The 27504-nt window shown below is 28.9% G+C and overlaps 1 protein-coding gene across 2 annotated transcripts; it reads right to left on the bottom strand.

The window, feature by feature from the left end:
* Positions 1 to 432: 432 nt before the first annotated feature.
* On the bottom strand, positions 433 to 27504 carry LOC119680963 (tumor necrosis factor alpha-induced protein 8-like protein). Of its 2 annotated transcripts, none has more exons than XM_038094008.1 (4): positions 27160 to 27504; positions 2613 to 2767; positions 2379 to 2516; positions 433 to 773 (listed from the first exon to the last, which is right to left on the bottom strand). In XM_038094008.1, exons 2-4 carry the CDS (start codon positions 2763 to 2765, stop codon positions 498 to 500), a joined length of 567 nt encoding a protein of 188 aa, XP_037949936.1. In that variant the 5' UTR covers positions 2766 to 2767; positions 27160 to 27504; the 3' UTR covers positions 433 to 497. The 2 variants fall into 2 exon arrangements, with proteins under 2 accessions (XP_037949936.1, XP_037949935.1); XM_038094007.1 differs by lacking the exon at positions 27160 to 27504 and adding an exon at positions 3221 to 3285.

Raw genomic sequence — 27504 nt, forward strand, 5'->3', positions numbered from 1 at the left:
TGTTCACTGAGAAAATCATTCGTCTTAAACTATAAATTATAATAATAACAACATTTTAATTGATTCAACTACATTAGCCTTTTCTTTGATATATGTATATTGAAAAAATTGTGCCTTTGTGTTCATATATTTTAATACACAATATAATATAGTATATAGATTTTTATATTTAATTAATAAAAAAATATTTGCATAACCTATTAAATCGTTTTTAGTTATAAACTAAAAACAGGACGTTTTGAATTTTAAGCAACTTTTTATAAATGTTATATATTATCTAGTTTATATTGTAATTATTATTTTTGAAATTTATTTTAAAATATTTTATATTATATTTTTATAAATAATAATTTATCACCATTAAAAAAATATTCAAAAGTTATGTTAGCTTAATTAACAGTATTTTAATTATTTCATTATTATTAATAATTTTTGGTATATTGTTTAAATTCAATTTAAACTTAGTTGTTGTTGTTGTTGCTTAGTAGAACATTTTTTTACATGTCTCCAGTATCCATGGCAGTATTTATATCGGCCACAATTTTGCCCATTAATTCACGATATGGTGAGTCTGGTTTAAATGCAGTTTCTAGTAACGTTGCATCACTGAAGAATTCGAAAACTTCATCAATGCGGTTTAATGATTTTTCGGTGAGGTGTCGCTGTACAATTGACTTGAGGGCGGCATGTGATTCAGTTATAGATTTTTGTAGATACGGCAGATCGAAACTGTATTCGACTTCGTAAAACGATATGATGGATAGTTGAGTATTCTAAAAATAAAAATTATAAATAAGTTTATAATATATTTAAGTTGGAAAATATAGTGATAGAATGATATTTTTAGGTTTTAAATAAATTAAATGGACGCCGGTTTTTAGATTAAGCGCAGAATATAGAAAGTGTTTTAGGAGGTTCAGGACTTTATTGAGAGAAAATAAACACAATTTAATTTAATTTGAAATAAAATTGTACGGCATTAATAACACAATATAATATTATTCAATTAATCGTAATGGAAACATCGTAGAAAGTTAAGTTTATAGTTCCGATTTGGCATATCTTTTCTAAACATTTATAATTGTAGCACATAATTAGCGCTGCTTATTAACTCATTTCCACATGAATATAGTCAAGTGGAAGAATATAGTGTGTTTTAAGTTATATCTCACATAAAAAAAATTCCCATTTTGTAATGGCAACAAAACGCTATAGAGAGTGAGCTTCCATAATCTCAAAATTGCCTTGAATCCAATAGAAAGATTATTCACATCGATTTATTTTTATTTTGGATCTTCTCTAAAATATATTTTGTCAGCAAACTGTTAAGGTTAAATTGGTTTACGATTAGCTTTAATCTCTCCTTTTTCTATTCTTCTATTCTTTAATAGAATAGTTCCCAGGGTACAATAGACCCGACGACCGCAGTGCCATATTTTATATCAATAACAATTCTACACAGCAGTGGCATAGCTAAAATTGTGCCAAGGAGAAATACACTAGAAAATATTTTTTGACACTATTTTATATAGTGTATTTTTTCTAAATATTGTTGTTGTAGTTGTCTTGTTGTTCTACTCTTTATTGCCTCTCTCTCGTTGTTACTTTATGTCTCTTTATTACTCTCTCTCTCCATTTACTACTCTCTCTCTCTTTATTATTGTGTTTCTCTTTATTACTTTGTCTCTATTACTGTCTCTCTCTCTCTCTCTCTCAATTCTTTACTGCTCTCTCTCTCTTCATTACACTCTCTTCCTATTATTTATTATTCTCTCTTTTTCTCTTTATTGCTCTCTCTTTCGTCTTATTACTTTCTCATTCTTTATTACTCTCTCTTTATTTCTCTCTCTCTCTATTTCTTTATTACTCTTCCTCTCTCTATATCTCTTTATTAGTCTTTATCTCCTTATTACTCTATTTTTATTATTACTCTCTCTTTCTCTTTTTTACTCTCTCTCTTTATTATTCTCTCTTTATTACTCTCATTCTTTATTACTCTCTCTCTTTCTTACTCTATTCTTTTTTATTACTCTCTCTCTTTCTTACTCTATTCTTTTTTATTACTCTGTCTTTCTCTTTATTACTTTCTCTTTCTCTTTTTTACTCTCTCTCTCTCTTTATTACTCTTTTTCTTTACTAGTCTCTCTCTCTTCATTACTCTCTCTCTCTTTCTTTATCACGTTCTCTCTCTTTATTACTCTCTCCCTCTTTTTATTACTTTCTCTCTCTTTATCACTCGCTATCTGTCTCCCTGTTTTTCCACCTCTCCTACTACGTCTCTCTTATTCCCCCCTCTCTCCCTTTACTTCTAAGTAAATATTGATAGTTTGCTATTCATGTCTTGTATCTTTAATATTCATTTTTCATTTCACACTTACCTGAAACTTCCTCTTAAATATTTCAGCGTCTTTAAGCTCTTCCGAACTGAATTGATTGTTTCGATGTAGTACACCAATTTTTATAACAATTTTAATAATATTTTTTATTAACTTCTCAGCTTTAACTTTATTTCCAGTCTATAAAAATAAAAAAAATTATACATATATATATATATAAAATTTATCACCAACTATGGCACATGTGTATGTATGTGAGTGTTTTAAAAAACTTACGTGTGTTTTGCACAAACGATATAAATTGTCTAATATCGAAGCTGTGGTGCCGTCAATAAAAGTCTTCGCAATATTTTTTGTTGCCATCCGTGAAAGGATTTTCTTCTGTGCACGCAAGCCGATATCGCGTGACTTGAAAGCAGTGTCAGCCATCACTGTGAATATGAAAAATTCATAAATGAATCAGAAATAGGAAATCACAGAGCAAATATGTAAATCACAGAATACGAAATTTGAAAAAGAAAAACACAATAAAATTGTAAAAAACATAAAAGGATAAAAAATAATATCGAGAACTTGATTGGAAGGTTGATATAAATTATGGATGATTCAAAAATCAATGTGCACATCTATTGAATAAAAAATATTATACGAACCCAAGAAGATTTTTAAAAGTGCAATAATAATATTCATATTGCAGAAATAAGAATAATATATATTAGATATCCAGAGATATGTTAGAAAATTATAATAAAATATAAATTTCGAGTAAATAAATTATATAGAAAAGGTGGAATATAAATCGAAGAACTTCTTTCAGAAAATAAATTTTACAATATTAATTAAAACAAGAATCAATAAAACGTTGCTTCAAATCCTTGTCTTACCATCCAAGTTCCAATAATCAACACTCCATAGTAGTAAACACTGACGTAAACCTTCTGCAGCCATATTAAATATCCTTTTTTTTCATTTTAATTGGTAGCATTAATTTTTAAAAGAGAATTTATAAGAATTAAAAGAGTCTAGAACTTGTATATATAAACATAATATATATTAAAAAACAACGAACATAATAACAACAGATTTTAATAAAATATTAAGGAAATATCTGATCTAAAAAATAACTCAAAATTAATTGTTTTTAAAAATCAGAAATATGTATATAAGCGTATCGTTTTGAATAGAATACTTTATATATATTAGAGCGTTGGGTTATGTTATGTTGTTCCGACGATCCATACAGATCCACTTAGGCTTACTGGCTATAAGAGAAAAACGCAGAGGTTTTAAATCATCTTGAACCTTTGGCAAAGCGTAAAAGACTTTTTAATGAGACGTTTTGCAGTTGAGATCTTCAAAAAAGGTAGCCCCTAGAGTAGGGATGTTACTCCTAATACTCATAATATTATATTACTAACACAGAAGTAAATATTTTTGGTAACATAAATTAATGCGGCTTCGCGTATATGCTGGGCAAGTTCAAATCAGTTGAGAGGCAGTTTCATTGTCCTCTTCACAACTGCGACAGATATAATTAAAAGAGAGATACAATCTTCTAGCATGGCTTCTTCTGCTATGCGACAGATATAATTAAAAGAGAGATACAAACTTCTAGCATGGTTTCTTCTGCTATGCCCTGTGAGTAAGTCTACGACAAGACTGATATCTCTACGGAGCATCTTAGAGTATTGGTTATCAGAGAGCATATCATGACATTAGATGTGTAAAATACATTATTCTGTTATATACCACTAAAAGTCAGTTCTTAACGCGATTCAAAAACATGAAAGTTGTATTAATCGATGGCTTGTTGACATTTTCTAAATCTAGTCGAATGAATCCATGTTCTTATAATTGGGATCTACATATGTTTTGCCCTATTCACAAAAACGGACAACTTGCAAACCACTAAAACTTTCTCTCAAAAAAACTATGCGAAAGGCTCAATCTAATTGTAAATCAGCTGATTAAACCTAATAGACCTGATTTGCAACTCACCATAGAAAAATAAATTGACACACAATTTTTCTTTTTTGATTTTAGATCACTTTTGATTTTACAAGTAGAAGCTGTTTACGTGTTCTATTAGAATTGAAAGGAGCATTCCTCAGCGTTCGACACGAAACATGATTTCAGTAATATATATCTTAATATCTTTATAATATCTTAATGTGATATATACATATTTATCTTAAGTTGAATGTAACAATGTTCAAAATATAACTTGAACGGTAGAACTGAATCGTATCATCACTGCTAGAGTATGTCGTCTGAAACACTTTTGTTGGCCGCCAGTACAGCTGTTTTTAGCTGTTAGAGAAACAAGCAAAAGAATGAAGGAAGATAAAATAAAATACTTTCTGCCAACGGGGACTTCGTAAGCGTAGTGAAGACCCTTCGAATAATAAAGTGAACTATTCGAGAACGCCCTATACGACATTCGCACTTTAAATAATAGAATCAGGAATTAATTAATTCGGTTTTATCAACTGGCGACAGCAAATCACAAAGCAAGTTATCTGGCAAAGACTACTGTAAGTAGTCATGGATAAACTTGTCCGTAAAGATCAACTTAGTTAGTAAGTAAGAGAAAATATAAAACGATTTGGCAGCCAAATAAATATTCAAGCTAATTGAATTCGATTTCTAATTCACTTTTGTGATCATAACTGGAAAATAATTAAGTTTTGTGGTAGAATGGTAAAATGTCTTGTGACTATGCTGAGGTATGGTAGACTGTATTCCTTCAGTAATCCATTAACTATTTTGATTATGAGGACTTGTTAATAATAAAGTATAGATTCTAAATGATTGTAACTCGCAACAAAATGATGATGCTAATTTATCTAATAAGAATTCGTAACCAACAACCAGAACTAAAAGGTACATCCCAGACCACGTGACTTGAATTGCACTTTACTAGCTGCTTAGTAACTTATTGTTTCCAACTCTAGAATATCAAATTTCTTTTACGTCATTGTAAAATGCATTTTAAAACATTATTAGAATTTTACATATTCAACTCATTACAAACAAATGCATTCATTGTTGACACGTGGCAAACAGAATAAACTAATTTAATTTTTTACGAAACGAATGTCGGTCGGCATGTACTAGACTTAAAAATATTAAATGGAAAATAAAAGCACTTAATGTGACACCCATTAAGTACAAGAACAGCATTAATAATATTACAAAGAAAATACATATCATTCATGTTATAATATGATAAATATATATAATATGTAGAAGGAACGGAAGTGATTAGTTGTTTTGGAAAATGAATATAGAGATGGATGTGCAATAAGCTTTGCAAGTACATAACTTGTCGGTGGAATAATAGTTGAAAAATAGAGGTTTGTTAAATCATGAGAAATAGACATGTTCACATGTGTTTAGTAAAATGTTTTATATGGTTGTAACATGATCAGTACCGCCGTCTAAACAACAAATAAAGTGTTCTTGAGATCATAGTAGAACGATATGGTTTGATCTTAAAGTAGGCCGTAATTTCTGTAATCACTTCTTCATTAAGTCAGTTTTCACCCCCTGCAACCCAGGTCCCAGGTTCAGTTCTGTAGATTACAGTGGATGGAAATACAAGTGTTATTCTTTTATCTTAACTATTATTTTAACGACTCGACACTTGTTGACTCTGGTTCGCTGTAAGCAAATGCTATACTTTTTTATCAAAGCAGTACGCATGAACAAATTTACAAGTAGTTGACATAGTAAACACTATATCTTCCGATGTCTTTAAGGTCTCATTTATTTCACAAAACTTTTTTGGTTTTTCAAAACTATTTTGTGGAGTTTTTTCTGTTTTCCGAAATAGCAGCTGATTTAAAGCGACTAGTATATTCGGTGTTTATAGATTGCCTTTAAATTTAACAAGTTTGGAGGTTAGTTAGGTTGTACCGGCGATGCAAAAAGGATCGCCTTTGGATTATTGGCCCATTGTGTTTCCGTACAAGGGAAAAAGTCGGAAGTTTGAAACCAACTTGAACCTTTGGCAAAGCTTAAACAACCTAGTAATAGTTGATTTCACTAGAACAGAGTTTTTATAATGCTTATTAAGCCATTGCTTGGCTTTAAAAGTATTATTCTTCATCTATGTTTAACCAAGATATTAAATTTTTTTTTATCTATTGTTTATAAAAATACAGTCACAAAAAACACATTAATCTGTTAAAACACTAATGGTTCCCAACCTTTTTTGGATCAAGAACCACTGTGATATTTTTGTTTTTAGTAGAGACTACAAAGTTTAAGAATAAGATTATTTTTGTTAGCTTCATGAATCTCTGGTATAATGTATAATAAATTATATAAGTAAGTAAATTATATAGACTATATAATAGATATATTTTTTAATAAGTGAGGTCTTAAATTTGATTTACGGACTATTTTTAAACATCTCGTGGATCACCGGTTGGGAACCATTGCTGTAAATTAATTATGGAATGAAATGGATATTTATCGTTTAAAGGATGTTATTCTTCTCCATGAAGTGTTCTTCTCCATGCATTGCCACCGTATAAATTCTGTCAAGAAACTACCGGAAATCAATATTTTAGAAACCCTGATTTCAAATAATGTGTTTAAAAAAATGTTTTGCTGTTATTTATTGGCGTAAATGTTTTATTTGGGAAGGGACGTATTTTAAGGGCGATACAATAAATTTTAGTGAACAATGCGTATTTTATGCTTCATTGACTAGTGCCTGGTACTTTTTTTGATATAGTAATATGTGTCATACCGAAGATTTAATGAAGAATCAGTAAATGAGGTTAAGGTTTAATATTTTAAAAAACATTTTAAAAAGATGAAAATTTTATTATATGTCTTTTTACTATATAAAAATTTAGGTCAGTTGGCTAATGAACGCTGACTCTGAGCGCTTCAAATTTGGCAGGGTACGAGTTCAACCCTTGTTACTTGCAGTCTCAAAAAGATATTTACGAATAATTAAATATATGAAGTAATTCCAACACCACTGATGATGGGTATTTGGCAATACTCGTAACATGGTCTGTATGGTCGCCAAAAATTCAATTCATTAAGATAATATATAAAAAAATAATTGTTGTTGTTCTCTACTTTTTGAAACCTCTCCACAAAAATTTATTAAATATTTTATTTTATAGAACTTTAATAAATTCCCAAACACAAATCTATTGTCATAATAATTTTTAGTAGTAAAATTTTTACTTCTCCAAATATTGTCATTCATTCGATGGGAAAAATAACTCAAACTAAAAGGATTTTTATGCCAAAAATAGCAAATGTAAGCAAAACTTAAATTGTATTTACGATTTTGACCCATATTCATTGAAAAAACAAACAAAAAACCCAAAACCAATAACTGTAGATGAAAAATATGTATATATTATATATCACAAATCTATTTTTATGGTTAGGATAAGCAGCTTGAATGTAGCAGAATCAGATATTAAAACTAAAATTTATTATTATTAAAAATCCTAAAATCCTAAAATGCAACACAAATACTTTTCAGTACAAAACATTATATGTACAAAAAATTAAAAAAAAAATATATAGGATTAAAAGATATTTTATTCACTTGCGGTTTGTGCCCGAAACAGCTGGATCGTGCCAGTTTCAAAGGCAGGTGCAAAGATTTCAAGCTGTGTGCGGCATAAGCAACAAAAGTGAATGAGGAAGATTTCATTTAAAAGAGGTAGCCACGCAGTAAAAATGAGTCTAACGAATCAATTTTCCTTGTGGAAAAGTAGAGATATCTTTAAGAAAATATTTTAGAAACAATATTGCATAATGCATAATTTCTTTGTTATAATTTTGTAATTCACCCTTTGGCTATATATATGCACTCGTGGCTATGCAGGCTATGCAATACCATGTGGCTATTATTAGCTTGACTAATAGCTGCTATTGTCTATGTATAAACAAATGCAGTAAATTATCTATCCAATGCAGTACAGTATCTACGATTTTAGTAGAAAGAAATTGTTTAATATTGCTTGGGTGCTAAAATATTAATAACTCAAACGAGTGTGTAATATAATTAACGTCTAGAATCGTAGATATATTTCTCTAAAGTAAGTCTGGAAAATTCAGTTTTTTTTTTTCATAATAAATTTCAAGAAAACAGATATTTAGTATTTTCTAAAAAAATAATTAACACTTGAGAAAATATTTTGCATTTTTAAACTATAAAACATTTCTCCTTTTTTAAATTAAAATATTTCAAATTTTTTATTTTGATATTTAAATATTTTTTAATTTATTTTAAATAAGTAAGAACTATTTTAACTATTTAAGAAATTCAATATTTTATTGCAAAAAAGATATATTAAAAAGTTTATTTCCAAAACCACTGATTATGGGTATTTGACAATACTCGAAATAGCTGTATGGACAGCCAAAAATTCAATTAATTAAAATAATATAAATTGAATTTTTGTTGTTGTAGTTTACTACTGCTCGAAAAACCTCTTTTTAAAAAGATAACAAAATAATTTTAACTGTCAATTATTAAAGAGAACTGCGTTCTTCAAACTACAAAAGACTAATTAACCGCTACGAACTTCGTAGTACGAAGTTGTTAGCTTAAACTAGCTAGCAGTAAGTGAAATTTATCGCTCCCGGGTGTTAGTAAAAGACGTGGTTTAAAGAATTTTAAAGCTTAGTCCAGCTTGTTTACCATTTGAGAAAGTTTACTCAATAGTGTTAAAGAACAGCATATTTCGATTCGTTCTCTATAGTTGATTTGGCAATATCTCAGAATATATTTGTGAAATCAGTACCTTTATTCTATAACTGTTTTTAATAAAAGTTTACCCTAACCAAAAAAATAATATCACTAATTAAAGCATCACCTGCCTTAATTGGTTATACATTACTAATCCTTCCATATCGTTTTCGTCGATTAGCATAATCTGTAACCACTTCCCAAAAGCTAGAATGCCAGAAAAAATAACATAATTGTTCAAAGAATATCTTTTAAAGTTTTCGTAAGATCAGTATATTTATTCTATAAATGTTTTGAGTACAAAATATTTTAAATATCGCAATTCCAAAAAAAAAAAAAAATAATATAACCGATCAAAGAGCAGCATTTTCCGATTGGTTTTCTGTAATTAGATCGTTCCTATGAGATCATTATATTCTGTTACAGTTTTTAATCAAAAATAATCCAAACATCGTAATGCCCGAATAATATCATTGATTTCTAAATTTGTTATTTTTTTCTTTTATTTGTACGGCCATATCATTTTAATCCGTTTTGAATTGAAAATTCTCCACACGTCAGAGTCCCAATTAAAATAAACACTGATGAAACTTATCTTCACAAGTAGACAAGTACTATTTATATCCCTAATTTTTCAACTAGTTTCGGTTAGTTTAAGTTAGCTTGGAGTAGCAGCCTTGTGCCCAAAGTCGAGGCAATGATGGATACTGACATATGAGATGGAATACTATTTCCTCAGTAAGTTAATGCACAACGAATATTAATTAATTGATAACAATTTGCAATTGTTTAAATCCTTAATGAAGAATTGATCCACTCGATTGTGTAGATGCTAAAAACGAGCTAACACATAAAGATATATCCGTTGACATGGAAGAAAGTTTTGTGATATAGCAAACGAAACAGACAACCTAATATTTCACTTTATTTTATTATTTTATTTATTTTTATTAAAATCAAATATGTCTCTAAAATTTATCAATAAGTAATAGAACGAATATGGTAGTTCCAATATTAAGAGTATATTGTCATCAAGTGGAGGTACAGAAAGAACACAGACACAAGTTAAAAAATAACATATGTTATTTTACAAGATGACACATAATATTTCTAGGACATCCATATTTGAGAAATAGGTGTAAATTAAGTAAATCAGTTAATTTAAATAATAGCATATAATATTTCTATAGCATCAAAACTAGGACTAGGTCTTAAGACAAAGGTATAAGTTAAGTAAATTGGTAATTTATATGATGGCACATAAAATTTGTATAACATAAAAAGTAGGACATCCAGTAGACATAGGTGTGAGTAAAATAATTTGGTTCATTTATATGATGGCACATAATATTTCTATAGCAGTAAAACCAGGACATTCATATTTAGAACATAGACGTAAATTTAGTTAATCGGTTATTTCATATGATGATACATATTTCTAAGGCATCCAAACTAAGACATCTATCTTAAATACAAATCTACAATATGTGCTGTTATATGGAAGCGAAATATGGTTTGTAATAGATTGAATACAGCAATAACGTCAGAGTTTTGTCAATTGATATCTTTACAATATTATTCCACATTCTGATCGAATTGTATTACGAAAGATAAACCATTGATTAATGTATTTAAGCTTAATAATAAAGATTTATTTTGTGGGATATGTAGTATATTTTTTACTTAATAAGAAATATTTGTTTATGAAGTATGTAATCATGCACGAAATATAATGTGAATCGAAAACTAGATTTTGGAGAAATATTACTTCACCCACAAGGTAGATATACAACTCTCAAGAGTTTTACAACTCTATCAAACATATCTCTATCTAGTATCTTTGTAATAGAAATATTTAATTTCCATTCTGTTAACAGTAGTGTGAAGGGTGTAAAAATCATTTTAAGCTGAACATCATGGAACTAGTTTCTTTACCTTCAGGGGTATAAGTAATTAAAAAAAATACATAAGGCCACATTTTTGAAAGGAAATGAATGTAGAGAATTTAATAACAAAGCAACGCACGTGTAACTGAAGCGGATTAGGCGCGGAGCTGGAGTACAGGAAGAAGTTCAATATCTACTTCTGCGTTGACAGCTGTCGGTGCCATGTAAACACATTCATTGATTTACTTTCATGCAAACTACTTGAATGGAAGACCAAATGTACAAATGCTACATTGAAGAAGGTTAGCAGTACAAAAAAAAATCCTTTAGTGATGTTAAAAATAAATTGTTTTGTGCAGATAGGAAGATTGGAAGGAAGAACTCATATATAAATAAATGCAAAGACATTACAATCAGCTGCAAACATCTGTGCCTATTGCTGCACTAAATACTTTTGTAGATACAGATACAAATACAGATACAGGAGTATCTTTTTATGTCATATACGTGTGGTAAGCAATTCATGGCATATAAATGATTTGCTTGTATTGAGGCAGGTTTTTTTTTTGTTCTTTGGCGTTTTCTAAATAAATTAACAAATTGAAATGAGCATTTTTTATGGCATTTATGGCACATGTCATGCAAAAACTACTTTGCGCCGCTTTCAGATACCTTTTACCAAAGAAACTACTCACAAATGCGTGAATTATTAATATCCACAGTGGAATGAACGAAAAAACTTGTTTCACAAAAAAACTGAAAATAAAAAAATTAAGTATCTTTTATAATGATAATATTTTTTTATGTTAAGTATATTAAAATTTTTGTAACAAAACAATAAAAAAAATAAAATATTCAAGACAAGAATTGATTAAAAGGTCAATTTTTGAGGTGAGTTCTGTAATCAGATTTATGTGTGGTACGTAAATGCCACAAGCAATTTTGGGTTCTGCTGTCACTATTTCCTATTTTAAATTTGAATTTGGGTCAATGCGAAAAGGATATTGGTAAATAAACCATCATAGCAGAAATAGGACAAAGTCAAACCAAAGTCGTTCAGAATGCCTTTTGTTTTCGCGAAGGCGATTAAGGATACATTAAGTAAATCGGCTTCTCTGTGGGTGGTGATATGCCAACACCCAACATTGCCTTTAACTGCAAGAGGGAGTAATTATAATTATATTTCTTTTTTTCGTATAGAATTGGTTGGGTGCTTTAATAGACGTAAATGTTTAAATAGAACAAAATAGAATAAGAAAAAAAATTTAAGTCTAACAATTCATAAAATGTTCACACACGAATAAGTGAGCTCTCTCTCTTCACACACGAATAATGGAAGTCTATTATTTTATGTGTAATGCTGAGTCATAATATATTCCAAACTAGACCTATTTTTTTTAGGATAATCAGAAACAATATATAATGAACTTTCCATATTTAACTCAGAAATGTGGAATTATACTATATTTATAATTAGACCTATCGAACCTATTTAGCACTTATATGTATATTTATATACATATCGCTGTCGAGTTTAGTACAATAGTGTAAGTATAGTATTATATCATGTATGCACTGCAGCTAATACTACTTACGTTACTAAAGTTAAGATTAGGTCGTTCCCACTATCATAAGCTGATTTATGCATGTGAAAATGCTTGTTTGCTTACATTTTACATATAAAACATATGAAAAATATTTAAAATTTTGTCATTTCTTAATGATATTGATTTATTTATAATGATTAATTTATATGAAAGCTCTTTGTATGCTGAACTATCCTCGTTAGCGACCTAAGTGAACAAAATTGCCTAAATGATACAAGTAGAAATATGTATTAGATTTAAGCTTATAAAATTTTAAATTTTTATTATAAAAAACGAATACTTTGCATATTGTAGTTAGTAAGCTAATGTACACATTGGCATTGGAGTTAGCTTTAACAAACATTAAAATCATTACAATAACAACGATGTCGCCTTACTTACTAAGTAATTACCACATAGACAACATCGTTGTTATTCCAAATTTAAATGAATGATGATAAAAACAAACTGTTATAGTAAACAAGAGAACATCGTTTTAGTTGTATATTTTATGATTTAAGCTATACATATACTTTGTTGCGTCTAATTTTCTTATGTTTTGAAAAGAAAATTTTGTCTATATTTAAGCAAAACCTTTCCAGAAACTTTTACAACGCTAAGGAAGGTGCATATTGATTTTCTGGGAAAACAGATAAACAGATTTTAGTGGATTCAAAGATTTATAGCCTATTTTTTGCACTATGCTATATGGTAATATAGCTAAATTGATTATACTTATAATTATTAATATATAGTTATCTGGAACGTCTACTTAATGGTGGTTTAATTGTAAATATATATGATATTTCGAAAATTAAGCTTTATTGATATATAGCCAAGTGAAAAACTTTATTGACAATAATAGGCGTTGTCAAATTAGCATACCTTGAAATCTGATTAAATATCGAAATCCTGCCTAATGAAATAACCACAGGAATAGTATGAGTTAAAAAAATAAATGATTCTATGTGACAAATAAAAAGAATTATTTTTTATAAAAAACTTTCTATAATGTTTCAGTGATATAAAGATATGAACTGTAATAACCGCCTTTTTCTAGACAAATAGTTAACTCCTTAGAACATTTCTATTTTGAAGAATTAACAAAAATGGTTACAACTGATTAAATGATATTTATGAAGTCTATTTTTAAAACCAGTTGATTTATTATGGATGGAGAGTTGGTTAAAATAAATCTGACTTTAACGATCATGTAAATTAAGTGAGTTGATCTAAAAGAATTACATCTCTATGTAAAGTTTTAAGTAGAAGTTTTTCCAAATTAATGGACTATTGCTTAAATTTCTTTGAGCTTTTTTAAATCGTGTTTTTAGACCAGATCTTAGCGGGATCGAAATCCAGGCACTGTGTGCCGTAGTTGTAGAACACATGCAACGTGCTAACAAGATAGTTTAAAAGGCATGTATAATAGAATAAATTAAAATTTAATTAAATACTAGTTTCCACAGACCTGTTCACTGCGACTACGGTTAAACATTTGTGCTACATATAGACTCTAACTAAATAGAAGATACTTCGCCTTTCGTATGATCGCCAAAATGTCGGCTGTTGAGGAGAACCTAACTTCATACGAGAATAAGAAATCCCGAACTTACAGACTGCTCTTGATTAAAGCCAAATAGTTGCAGAGAATAAAGGTAAAGAATTTTACGTAGATACTTGTCGTGAAGGTGTTATTTACACACGCATCCCCATTGAAACTCTAAGGAATTCCGCCGGTGCCAGTTGAAATTATGTGTTTGGGTATAACTTCCCCCTTGGGCACGAGCGAAACCTATCTAACACCTCTGCTGATCTTTGGATCACAGCACCTGTTTGGAAAATGCAATTCCACATCGAATGATCGCAAACTAAGTTGCAGAGAATGTGTATAGATGTCGCATCCGCTATCAAGCAGAGACGATATTCTGTCTTTTCAGAGAGACTAAGCTTGTAAAGATTATGATACAGGCGATAATGACTGTTACTTGTAAATTTTAAAGTTTTTTTATTTGAAACTGTCATTCTGAAAAAAAATTATATATGGTTAGTTTTTAATACATTTTAATTTTATAAAAAAAAAATAAATAAGATGTGAAAAAAATTAAATACAATAATTTGCTATTGTGATCGTTGCGGTGGCAATAACTGTTGCGGTATAGGATAAAGTATTTCCGCTACCACATATACTAGACATAGAGACTCCATATTAAAGTTTTTAGTTGATATTTTTCCATTATATTGTCTACTGTAAAGTTTGCTGATGCTTAGTGATGTCACAGAAATGAAGTACTTTTTGAGTCATTGCTGCAATCAAAAATCTTTCTCATTTATGGTACTGTCATACTTCCCACTTAATTTAATTAATTATTGAAAATAATTATGTGAGAGTAATAAAATTTATATTTAGAATATTGTATTAAATTTTTTAGTATAGTACCTTTTTATTAAGGGAAAAAAAATTAATCCATAAGTATTGCGATAATACACAAGTACATATACCGTATAAGTAGAAATCTTAAAAAGCATATACAAGCGCAATAAAATAAATTTATCATAGATAAGATTGCAATAAAATTAATTATTGTACGCTAGTCTCTTGTTAATATTGTTAACATTTCGTTATCGTTTTCATTAATGCACTGGAAAACATTGTAATTAATCGGCAAATAAACTTGAAACGAATATTAAAAATAATACCCGCGGATATTAAAAAAGCAAACACAATTGATTTATAGGCCGTTGAGCAACGCATACACGCATACACATATGTGGGATATATGTAAATATACAATATAGTCGTATATATTTGAATGTAGAATAGAAAATAATAAATATTTATGTACTATTATCTGCAGTAGTACGAGTATATTTTATTGTTTATCTTTCCGGAAATGTGCAGTTCGTTTGCATAACAAAAGCCTGCTGGGCAGCTTAGGAAGTATTCACATGCATAGAAAATCTGTTGTCTCTTTCTAGTTTTGCTTGAACGAAACAAGTTCAAAAGCAAATAAAATCTTAACCTCATACAAGGTCTTCCAAAATCCGATGCCTTCACTGCTTCCACTTAACACACAATCTCGGAGTTCATTAATTTTATACATTATTCAATAGTTTTTTCTCTTCGATATTTACATGAGTTTTCATCATTTATTTTATTTCATTTTTAACAATTTTATCCGTGAGTCATTAATGTTGACACTATTTCCAGCGGCGTCTCGAGAGCATAAAATGAATTACTCAGCGTTAATTAAAGCACTTATTTAAGAAATAATTATGACTACGCAATCAGTGGAATTGATTAAAAAAAAAAATATAATAATTCTATAGGTGAGTTCACAGTTCAAAATTAATAGTAGTGCTTTTATTCATAGACTTCATAGACGGATTAAGTGTGAACTGAACAAAGTCGAAAAGTCACACTTTCTTTCATTAAGTTTGAGTTGAAGAAAAATTTTAAATTGAATTTAGATTTAGATATTCACATCTTAAAATTGTTTTTTTGTTATTATAATAATCAATATATTGATATATATTCATCAATATACAGTAACCCGCCTCTCCCCCACCCTCTCTCTACACGTCCCCTACAATTCGTTACCCTGATAACGCGTTTTCATATTACGCGATTTCAATTCTCCGTATCCCACGGGCATTCCTCCATATAACGTGTACCTTTGTGCGTGTGTATACGGGATATACTCCTATAACGCGGAACCAATCTAACGCGCTATAGGGTAGATTACTGTACATATGTATGTCTTATTCATCTTTGCTTCATAAAACACGAGATAGTGTCTAAGGTACTTTTACTCAATGGGTCTATAACCGCTTGGATGTTGCAATGCTACAAGAGCTTCATTGAATTATTCTAATAAGTTATTTAGGTGATCTTATAGAAGTATAGGTTGAAGCCTAGTACATCTTCCTGACGGATTTTCTATTACATTAGATTTGAAAGATTATAATTTTGAATTAGTGTGTATGTATTTCTAAAGCACTTTTACTCAATTAGCCTATAACCGCTAGGGTGATCCACTGTAACAACGGCTTCATTGAATTATAAGTTATTTAGATGATTTTATAGTATATGTATGTATGTATGAATGTGTTTATGTATAAAATTTGGTCCTCCTATGTGAAGCATAAGGCATCGGTTATGACACTAGAGTGCCTAAAACCTGATGAATTTATAAATCGTTACCGATTTCTAGATTTTAAACTTTTTGAATCTAAATTAATAGATATTAATATAGATATTTATTAAACTAACCTAGTATAGTGTCCGTTGAACATTACTATAATATAAAATATACAATAAATTTCAATTTTGAAATTATTTATTTTTAATTTAATATAATTATCGTTTTCTTAAAGTGTGCCTATTCGGCACTATTTGCGTTTCTGATTTTATACTGTTGTTTTAGTTGGACATATCCGAGTTTATGGATCCATATTGATTATTCTCAGGGACTACATGATACGCAAGATTATTCAAAATCATTAGTTTATAAAAGTCTGAAGTTTTGACTGAATTATAGTGGTGCTTTTACTTGTTTTACTTATATAAAATCGAACTGCCCTTATGTTGGTATAAAATATTAAAAGTTTTGTTAGGGTGGATATATGGCAACTGATCTATATTGATTATTCACAGGGGCCACCATATACTCAACATTCTTCGTAGGTATTGGTTTATGAAAGTCTGAATTCCTGATTGGATGGTAGTGATACTTTTTCATATTTCATTTTTATAAAATAGAATTGTCCTTATGTTGGTATAAAATATTAGAAGTTTTGTTAGGGTGGATATATGGCGACTGATCTACATTGATTATTCACAGGGTCCACCATATACGCAACATTCTTCGTAGGCATTGGTTTATTAAAGTCTGAATTCTTGATTGGATGGTAGTGGTACTTTTTCATATTTCATTTTTATAAAATAGAATTGTCCTTATGTTGGTATAGAATATGAGAAGTATTGTTAGGGTGGATATATGGCGACTGATCTAAAGTGATTATTCACAGGGTCCACCATATACGCAACATTCTTCGTAGGCATTGGTTTATTAAAGTCTGAATTCTTGATTGGATGGTAGTGGTACTTTTTCATATTTCATTTTTATAAAATAGAATTGTCCTTATGTTGGTATAGAATATAAGAAGTATTGTTAGAGTGGATATATGGCTGCTTTTACATATCTTTTAAATTAAATCTCTAGGCTTATTGATTCTAGTAATAATATTTTTCTGATTTGCTTTTATTTAATATAATAATTCCAAAGTATTTTATTGACTACACACATTCTAGTTCCACATTCTAGTTCTAATTGAATTGAGGGGTAAGATGTAGGTACTCTACATATCAGTTGCTCATAATCTTACTTTTTCCTTTACTATGACAAAATAGATATATAAAAGAAACATATTTCAAATCTTTAAGTTGAGTAAATATCATCCATTGGATGGTATGACGTTTTCCTATTGACAGAACATTTTAAACATTTTACTTAACATTTAAGTATCAAAACATTTTAAGTTTAGGTATTTATACGTTAAGCTAAATATACTAAATATAAATGTTGTGTATTATAAAATGAATACTCATAGTAATTAAGTTCATGAAGTTAAATCGAAATTTTTTACAATATCTCCATATCAATATCTCAATCTATTACATTTTTAAATTTATTACAATTTATTACATTTTTTAATATCTATTAGCTTTAATATTTTACAAGTATTAATTAAAATAAAATCATTTATAAGATCACATTTTAATTTTATTGGTCAACACAAAATATGACTAACTTTTTGATGAAGAAAAATACATTATCTCGTTTGTACATTTTCAAAATTCTTTCGAAACATTATTTTATCAGCAAGTCAATTGCACTACATACAATGAAAACTAATATATTCACTTAATCAATATAAATGAATATAAATGTATAAATAACATGTAATTAATATATAATGTATTTTACCATAATATATTGTGTTTGAATATACAGGGCGTTTTCGACTTTTTGGCATATATCCGGGAAATAAACCCTTGGCTCAAGACATCTAAAACTTAATTTGAGAAGGGGGCGTGTTTTTTCAGTATACTTGTATAGGCTATTAAAAAAGTCTAGCTGAAAAGATCTTCAGTCTAAAAATCCTCAAAAATAATTGACAAATGATTTTTAGACAATTAATTACCCATTTGGATAAAGGTATCTACAAGGAAGGGAGATGAAAATTCAGAGTTCAAGCCCCCTACAATATTTTGTATCACTGTAGATTAAATATAATCGATTTTTTTTTTCAATTAAATGTGTTAAATGTTTACGTGTCAAACCCTTTAGCTACTATCTATCTCTATAATCGTGATTTTCACAAACCCGGTTATAAACTCTATAAGTAACTTGTCAAACATATTTATGCAATAACCCACATGATTTACATATTTTCTCCCTTAATTATTGTCTATGATTTCTGACCTAAATGAACTCAGTTTTTTAAAATGTCTATTACATAGTCACAGAGCGTTAGTTTAAAGTTGAACAAGTTATAATTCTCATATGCTTTGTTATATATTAAAATTGATTTAAGAGATTTTTGTTTTTTCTGGATTAGTAATTTAATATTAGAATATTAGAAAATATATGTTTGGTACTATAATTGTATTAATTATATAAATAATAAAAATTTAATATCTAATAATATTAAAATTCCTCGCTTTATAATTATTCATTGCTTTAGAAAATAGAATACCTTCTGCTCAAAAAGTATCCGGACTTGGTTGTTTGTTAACTACTCCTTAAGTAATAGATCTTTTTCAACAATTTTTTTTTGTTATTTTGGTACACCCTTTCTTGACATATGTCAATTAGTTTGTTTACAGCAGCTGTTAATATGAGACTACCTCAAGTGCATTTAGCAATTTTTACTATAGAAAATTCTTGTTGTACGCGATTTTTTGACCATTGTTATCGCTCAGGCACCATATTCGCCAGATCTGGATCCGTGCGACTTTTTCCTGTTCCCGAAACTCAAATTGCCCCTTCGTGGTAAGGGTTTTGAGTCGATTGAATCGGTGAAAGAGAATTCGCTGAAGGAACTAAAAGCCATACCTGCACGGGCCTACGAAAAGTGTATGGAAGATTGGGTTAAGCGTTGGCATATGTGTATCGCTTCAGAAGGATTATATTTTGAAGGAGAAAAATAAATTTGGAATAAAATTTAAATTTGTGTGTTTTATTTACAAAATCCGAGTACTTTTTGAACAGAAGGTATCTTACAGTTGGTCTTGACCAAATAAAATTTTATATATATAGTATATTAAAATCTTATCTGTGCTTAAAACATTTTTAAAATATTGAAATAATTTTTTTTATCAATACAATATTATTTATCTTCAAGAAAATAAATGTACAGCGTAATAGATTGAAGTAATTTTTGTAAAACAAAATTAAGTATTTTTTAGAAATTATTTAATATATAATGTATTTTTATATTGTATAATGTATAATATTTAATTAATGTAATTTAATGTAATAATTTATTAATTAACGTCATTCAATTCTAAGAAAATTGAAGGCCTGATCATCAGACCTTCATTCACCGTTTGTTACAATTAATTACAATAATAATATTAATTAAAAAAAATATTTAAAAATTATTTTTAAAATATTTAGTCAATACTTAAGTATTTTTCTATAGAATATAAAGAATATTCTGAAGAATATTAATTAAAATTCAAATTTTATAGTTTTTAAATAAAAATTTTATTGAGAGAGAATTTCTGAAAATGCAGAAGAAAAATGATTTCCTGTGATTATTTTAATTGGGCGCACAATTCCGCCACACAAGCTGCCAGCCAACAAATTCTAATTCCTCCATGGGCAGTGGGAAGCACTTGGGTTGGTTACTCAACTCAGTCAGATTACCATGTTTACCATAAATAATCGTATTAACTGTAAAAATTTTATATTTTTGGTAATGTGTAAACATTTTCAGTGTATTTTAATACAACCGCAATCAAGTCTGCATACATAATTAAAAAATATGCATAAATTTCAGTCCAAGCAAATAAATAGAAACATTTTTATCAAAATAAACAAAAACACAGAAACAATTTTATTTGTTTCCATTCTATTCGAGAAGAACGCATATTGGTCGGGTGTTCTTTGGGATCTCCGTTGCAATGGATCTATCTCTGTATATTTGCAATCAAAGTGCAACTTTTAGATATTGAATACTGCGTTTGATGTTATTTACATTTCGTTATATATTTTATAAAAACAATTCGTGTTGAGTATATGAGTTTATATTTTTTTAACTTTGATCTGGGCTGTATGTACAAGGTTTGTATATAGAACTGTCTTTCACTGTTTTTGTGTAAAAAATAATAACAAACGTCCTACACAATATTCCATCTAATGAGTGATATTACAATATTATCCATAGAAATAAATATTTTATAAAAATATTGAATGTTATTTACACTTCTATTTAGAATGTATTTGCTGCTGAATACGCCAATGAATCATAAACTAAAACCATTATTTTTTCGATGTTTGAAACAAAAGAACTCCATATTGAAGGGTTTAACAGTACATACAAGCACCGACGCAGAAGAGTTTTGTTATAGACTGTCTGACCACTACAATGTCTTTCAGGCAAAATCGATCGCTATTATAAAAGCTATAACTTATCTTGAAGTGGATAATATATGGAATATATATATATCGGGCATGTTTTTAGCTGCATGAGATAAAACGATAATACAAGACAGAAATATTGTTGGAATGGAATTTTTTTTATTATAATCTGGTAGATAATTTCGTGACATTTATTTTTTGATTATGATTTACGGTATATGTCCGCCACGGCTACGAGTTACATGGTCCATTCGATCAGTCCAATTTTTGATTATTTTCTGCAATAAATTCGACCATATGACGTCAATGATTGCATGAACATTGACTTCCAAACCCTTAAGAGTTACTGGTTTGTCGGCATAAAGCAATGAGTTAACATGTCCCCATTAAAAGTAAGCGAGAGATGTCAAATTGCACGAACAAGGGGGCCAATTAACAGATCACTTCTGGAAAAAAGTAGTTACCAAATTGATTTTGTAATCAATCGATTGATTTGATTGAACGTCTTATTTAAGTGATTACTTTTAGGAAACAAAAATTCAGTTAGCATAGATCGATAGTGCTCGCCATACACCTTAACGACAGTTCCTTCCTCATTTCGAAAGAAATAACGTCCAATGGTGTCGTAAGCGTGTAAACCGCACCAAACAGTCAAATGTTGTTTTCCGATCACAGTGATATAGTAGTGATATAGCAATTACAAGGCAGATTAGCCGGTTAGTCAGACTAACTCAGGTGCTCATTTAGAATATCTTAAGGATTTAGGTTAATTCATTTTAATGTTTCGGTATCATATCATATTAAAAATATCAACAGTCTAAAAAATTTAATACACTATACTCTATATAGATACAATAACATATAACCTAAAAATAAATCACGAATGTATATATAAACATATGTCAAAGAAATTTTTGCATTAAGCACTCGTGTTTAAAATATAAACAACGGAAATTAAAACAATAAATTTTAAGTTCCTAAACTTTTGTTTATATATTTTTATATATAAAAGTTGAAGAAACTGATTTAAATAAAAAAATAAAATATATTAATGTATATGCAATTTGCAAACATTTCCTTGACGAACTACAGTTGGAGAACTATAATGTTTCTATTATACAAATTTAAACAAATACCAAACCTTGGAGTAAGTTTTATTTATTATCGTAATAATTAACAATTGATGTGTATTGTATTTTAATTGGAAAAAAAAAGAAACAGTTATAATAGTCTTCTTTCCAATACTTTAAAAACCACAATTAAGTGCTATCTATGTTATTTTTAACTGTATTCGTTTTAAAGGGAATATGAAATAAAATTTAAATATTAAAAGTTTTTTTACATTGTTAATTATACTAACCATAGCAGTCAATAAAACCACTCCAAAAATAGGAAACTGTTTAGGTTTACCTTTCATGGCCACAACAAACGGCAAAGTAGTTACGTGCAAATTGCGTCAAACTACAATGAATGCGTACAGTCGTTTTCATATAATATAATATAATGTATTTAAATTTATACTTGCATGTGAAATATCTAGTCATTAGAACTGGACATTAACGTAGCAAGTAGATAGAAAGATGGAGTCACTATCGACCTTACACAAATAGCAATTTGAAGTAAAAAAAAACAAAAAATAAATAATACTGAAACCTTGTATGTTCTTCAACTTTGTAGTTGCTGATAATACCCTAGTACTAGAGTTTGAACCTATAAAATAGCATTAGAACAGTCGTATGTATAGGAATTTATACTATAAATTTATGTTAGAGTTGAGTATCACCCAGGGTAGGTGTATTTTTTTGTCAAATCGCAATACCTAGTTGATTTTAATGAAACACAACAGTCAGGTACTTCAACTAAAATAGAACCTACTCATAACTACGGTATCGGCGAAAACAGGCCAGTAAATTTTATAGATTAAAAATAAGAATTAGTTTGTCCTATAATAACTTCTGAGGTGGTTGAGGCTTTGCAGATAAGGAGAGAACTGAGCTTCACTATATTTGTTAATACATTTTTGGCCAGTACAGGATTACAAATCTTTGGGGGTCCGAGCACATTTAAATGTCAGGGAGATATTTAGTCTTATCAGGTTGATCTTTTGTTACTTGAATGGAGAAACCGTGGTGTTTTGATATTGTCCGTACGATAACCACTTAGATTTTTTAATAATGTGTATGGTGTGGTCTATGGTCTCACATAGACCTATGTCTATGTCTAGACCTATGTCTATGTTAGACCTATGGTCTGTGGTCTTACAGCTTGAATACGATGTGGTGTCATTTCAACCTAACCTTGAGTATTACTCATAACACTGACCATAACATATTATATTAAACAGGTGACAGTATTTTAAATTTATGTGCTATGTCAGTGCGAGAGAAACTAATAGGAAAGAGGATAACCCTAGACGCTCGAATTGTGAAAAATTAAAATTATAAAAAAAAAACAGTAAAGTTTTTTTTGTAAATAAAAGTCCATTAATTACAAAATTATTTATAATTTTCAGCTGATTTAAGTTTTCATTAACTTATAGCTAATGATAGATATTTATGTTAGGTCGCTACCATAACATTGTATATATATTCTTACTATATTGTATAATATTTTTATACTTTACTTAGTGAGATAAGGCTTTCTTTTATTTTTTATTAAACAAGGTTTCCAAGCATTTTAAGATCTCCTGACATATTAAGGATGTAAGATGTAAATATATTAGATTAATCTATGATTACTTTTTACACATTCAGATTTTTTGGAAAAGCAACAATTTAGCTTAGGGTGGAAATTTTTCTTACTGCTACTACAAGTATATACCCAATTCACTTAAAGGAAAGTTCTCTATAAATAAATTCTCCAGAAAATGTGATAAGTAAATCAAATTGCACATCTTGCGACACATTCATCAGTAGTCTGGTTCAGATATAGGTGCAATAGAGTATAGTATAATAATCTTAAGATATTGTATTTCTATAATTATAATTATTATTAATAATTATCAGCACAATTTCTTTTTTATTGTGAAGCCTATTCGAAATTCATTTGCGTCATATAATTGTTGTCATACTAACGATATCTGCGGATCTCGTACGCAAATATATTTGGATTAATAATAATAACAATAATATTAATGATATAGTAATAAACTAGGTACGAATAATCTCAATGAAGCAGAACTTTTAACTGTACTTTTATCAAATATTTTATAACACAACTAAATCCCTAACGGAGGTCGGAATTATTTTAGTCAAGGAGTTCTTAATAATCCATAAAGTCAAGAGCGATTGCACCAATATAATAATAGTGATGCAAAGTATAGTTAGACAGATTGATAGTCATACAATGTGATAGTTTTATTAAATTATAAAAGTTAAATCTATCCAGATAAAGAGGAACTAGACATTAAACAGAAATCAGATATTAAGATGGTAGTGTAGACTGAAGTGAGCCATTAATATCAAGTTGATAATCAAGTTGTATGTCTTTAGTCTATATTTAATCAGAGCTTTTTTTCTGAAAATAGTTTTTAACGTTATCATGTTATTATTCACTTAAACTGTATTGAAAACTTGTTTAATAGAAGTCTATGTGTTATGTGAAGTACTTTTTAGAAATGGTTAGAGTTTTCGTGGTCATATAATAACAAATAAAAGAGTAGGATACTAAATTATTTAAACATTTTAGACTTTATAATAGATAGAGATTTCTTTACTAACTGGAAGCTTGAAGAAATATGCACACTTTATATACAAAATCTTTTTGTTAGAGTTTTTCGGTTTTCGGAGGTATGGACTTTCTTAACATATTTGATAGAAATATTTTTGCTTACATCCCATATTATTCAACTATCATTGCGAGCGGTTAAACTTTAACAGAAATTTTAAGCTTAAACTCTAGTAAAGTACAGACAGTTCAGTGTTAAGAAAAAGTGACATATGTATATCTCCAGACATATCAAGCGAAGATTTCTTCAGAACTTCTTAGACAAAAATAAGCGACATATATTTTCAGAGATGTCAAGTGAAGGCTTCTTTATGGTAGAACTCTGTTGTTAGACAACCGAAATCTCCAAGAGGATACTGTTTTAAAACGGATTGTGGAAAGACCTTGCTTACATTTCACCTAAATTTTGTTCCCCAGTTTTTGTTGTAATTTTGTGCGAACTCTTTTTTTAAACTTTTGTTCTATTTGAATTTTATACTGATAGTTTACACTTACACTTTTCCTCATTTTCAATAGAAACCAAACGGTGACCCTTGTTGGTTTCCATGGGCCCAGGTCTGTCAATTAATTAAAATTAAAATCTTTTTTTGAGAGAACTGCAGAGAGATATAACAAGTTTCTTTTATGCTCTCCTGTTAATAGCTTCTGCAAATGTCTTTACTGGCTTTACGCATTATCCTGTAAAGACGGACATCAGAAGATTTTTCGTAATTTTAGTTAGTCTTAAAAGGGTTCCCGTTCTTTTGTGATGTATTTTGAGTCAAAGTTGTTATGGTGTGACTTAATTTCTTTAGTAATTAATGTTGAGTATTGTTTGTTTTTTCAGTATTTAATATTCTTTTAATATACTATTTTATTAATAATAGAATATTAATATTCTAAGATATTTATATTCTTTAATTAATACAATTTAAAAATATAAATATTCTTAATATTAATATTAAGAATTATCCCTATTCCTAGATATCTCTAGAAATATATGTCACTTATTCTTGTCCAATGCTGTGTATTTCTTAACCCTGAGAGTTAGGACTGTATTAATATTAATAATATTAATATTAATTATATTAATATTAGATTTTCTTCTTCGGGACCAAAAAAAGAAAATCTAATATTAATATTATAGCAATGACAATTATTTTTTGTTGAGAGAACAACTCAAAACAATGTACCAATTATTTAAGAAAAACATCTTATCTTATCAGTCAATCTGGGTCTTAAGTGCACATATACATATATGTCGTTTATTCTTGTTCAGTGCTGAGAGTATTCTTTAGATATGAAAATTGATTTTTGTCGATAGAATAACACAAAATAATGTACCAATTATTTAAGAAAAAGTCTTATCTTATCACTCAAGCTAGATCTGAAGTAGACATTCAAAGCTCATTAGTTAATTTAGCTATTAAAAGATTAAATAAAGTATCGACCTATTTGCAAATTATAATAAAAATGAAAAAACCAGACACAACATATCCAACAACCATTCGAATGTGGAACAAGAGCAGCTCATAATTTCAATTATATTCAATTGCTATTATTACGGGTATCAATATTGAGAGGGGCTCAGCCTAATAGGCTTACTTGAAGTTATATGAAAATTTCAATTAAGACATACACATACGTACGTACGTACGTATATTTTAGTGGTCGATAGTAAAACCCAAAAAGTTCAAGTTGCATATTCTCTATTAGGCTTTTAGAATTTAATATGCTCAAGGGCACGGTTACTGTTGGTAGGCATAGTAAAGGACAACTGGAGCAGCAGAAGGTCCTAGCAAACAAACATTTGGTATTCATAGTCCCAAGTGACGGGATGAGTACGTGTGTGTGCAGGACGTTTGGGTGCAGTTATTTTATGAGCTTTTTTGCGTCGTTGAGTGGTGGTCAAAGGAAGGACACCGCAAATGTTGTGGCAAAATGATAAACAGTGAAAAACCAGAAAACTTTTCTAAGTAAATAGAATATGCAGAAAAAAAACTAAAAATTGGTTTCATTATTCGTGACTAACTTTTTTACCCTTAAATATGTTGAATGGACAAACCAAGCCAAGCCAACTCAGAAAGGAGGCAGGCGGTAGGCGACAGGCAGATAAACAATCCATTCATTGTATATCAACTCTGACTCTGATGATGACATATACAATGAATGCGATTATTTGTTTGTTTACATTTTGTTTATATGTTTTTTCATTTAAGGAATGTATTGTTTTTATTTAGATCAATCAATAGAAGAATTTACCTTTGATTTAATTAATTCCTAATGCAGTAGATAAATTTCGATTCAATTATTTTTTCTTCGATTTATTTAGTAAATTCACTGTTATTAATTGCTTCGCATGTAATTTATTTTATTGTTTTTATTTACTCAATTAATTGCTCAGGCGCTTTTTCAGTGATCTTCAATTGCTTTACGATAGTTTTTTTTTTTTCCTTTATATCGCTTTGCACACAAAACACCTGTTATATTTTTTTTATTATCATTAAAAATTGCTTAATTTATCTATTTTTTCCTTTTGTTTTTATACTTCACGCACAAAATTCCGACACAACAAATTTCCGTCTTCACACTCACAAGACTCCCATT

Source organism: Teleopsis dalmanni, chromosome 2 (assembly GCF_002237135.1).
Source record: "Teleopsis dalmanni isolate 2A chromosome 2, ASM223713v2, whole genome shotgun sequence".
In the NCBI taxonomy this organism is placed as follows: domain Eukaryota; kingdom Metazoa; phylum Arthropoda; class Insecta; order Diptera; family Diopsidae; genus Teleopsis; species Teleopsis dalmanni.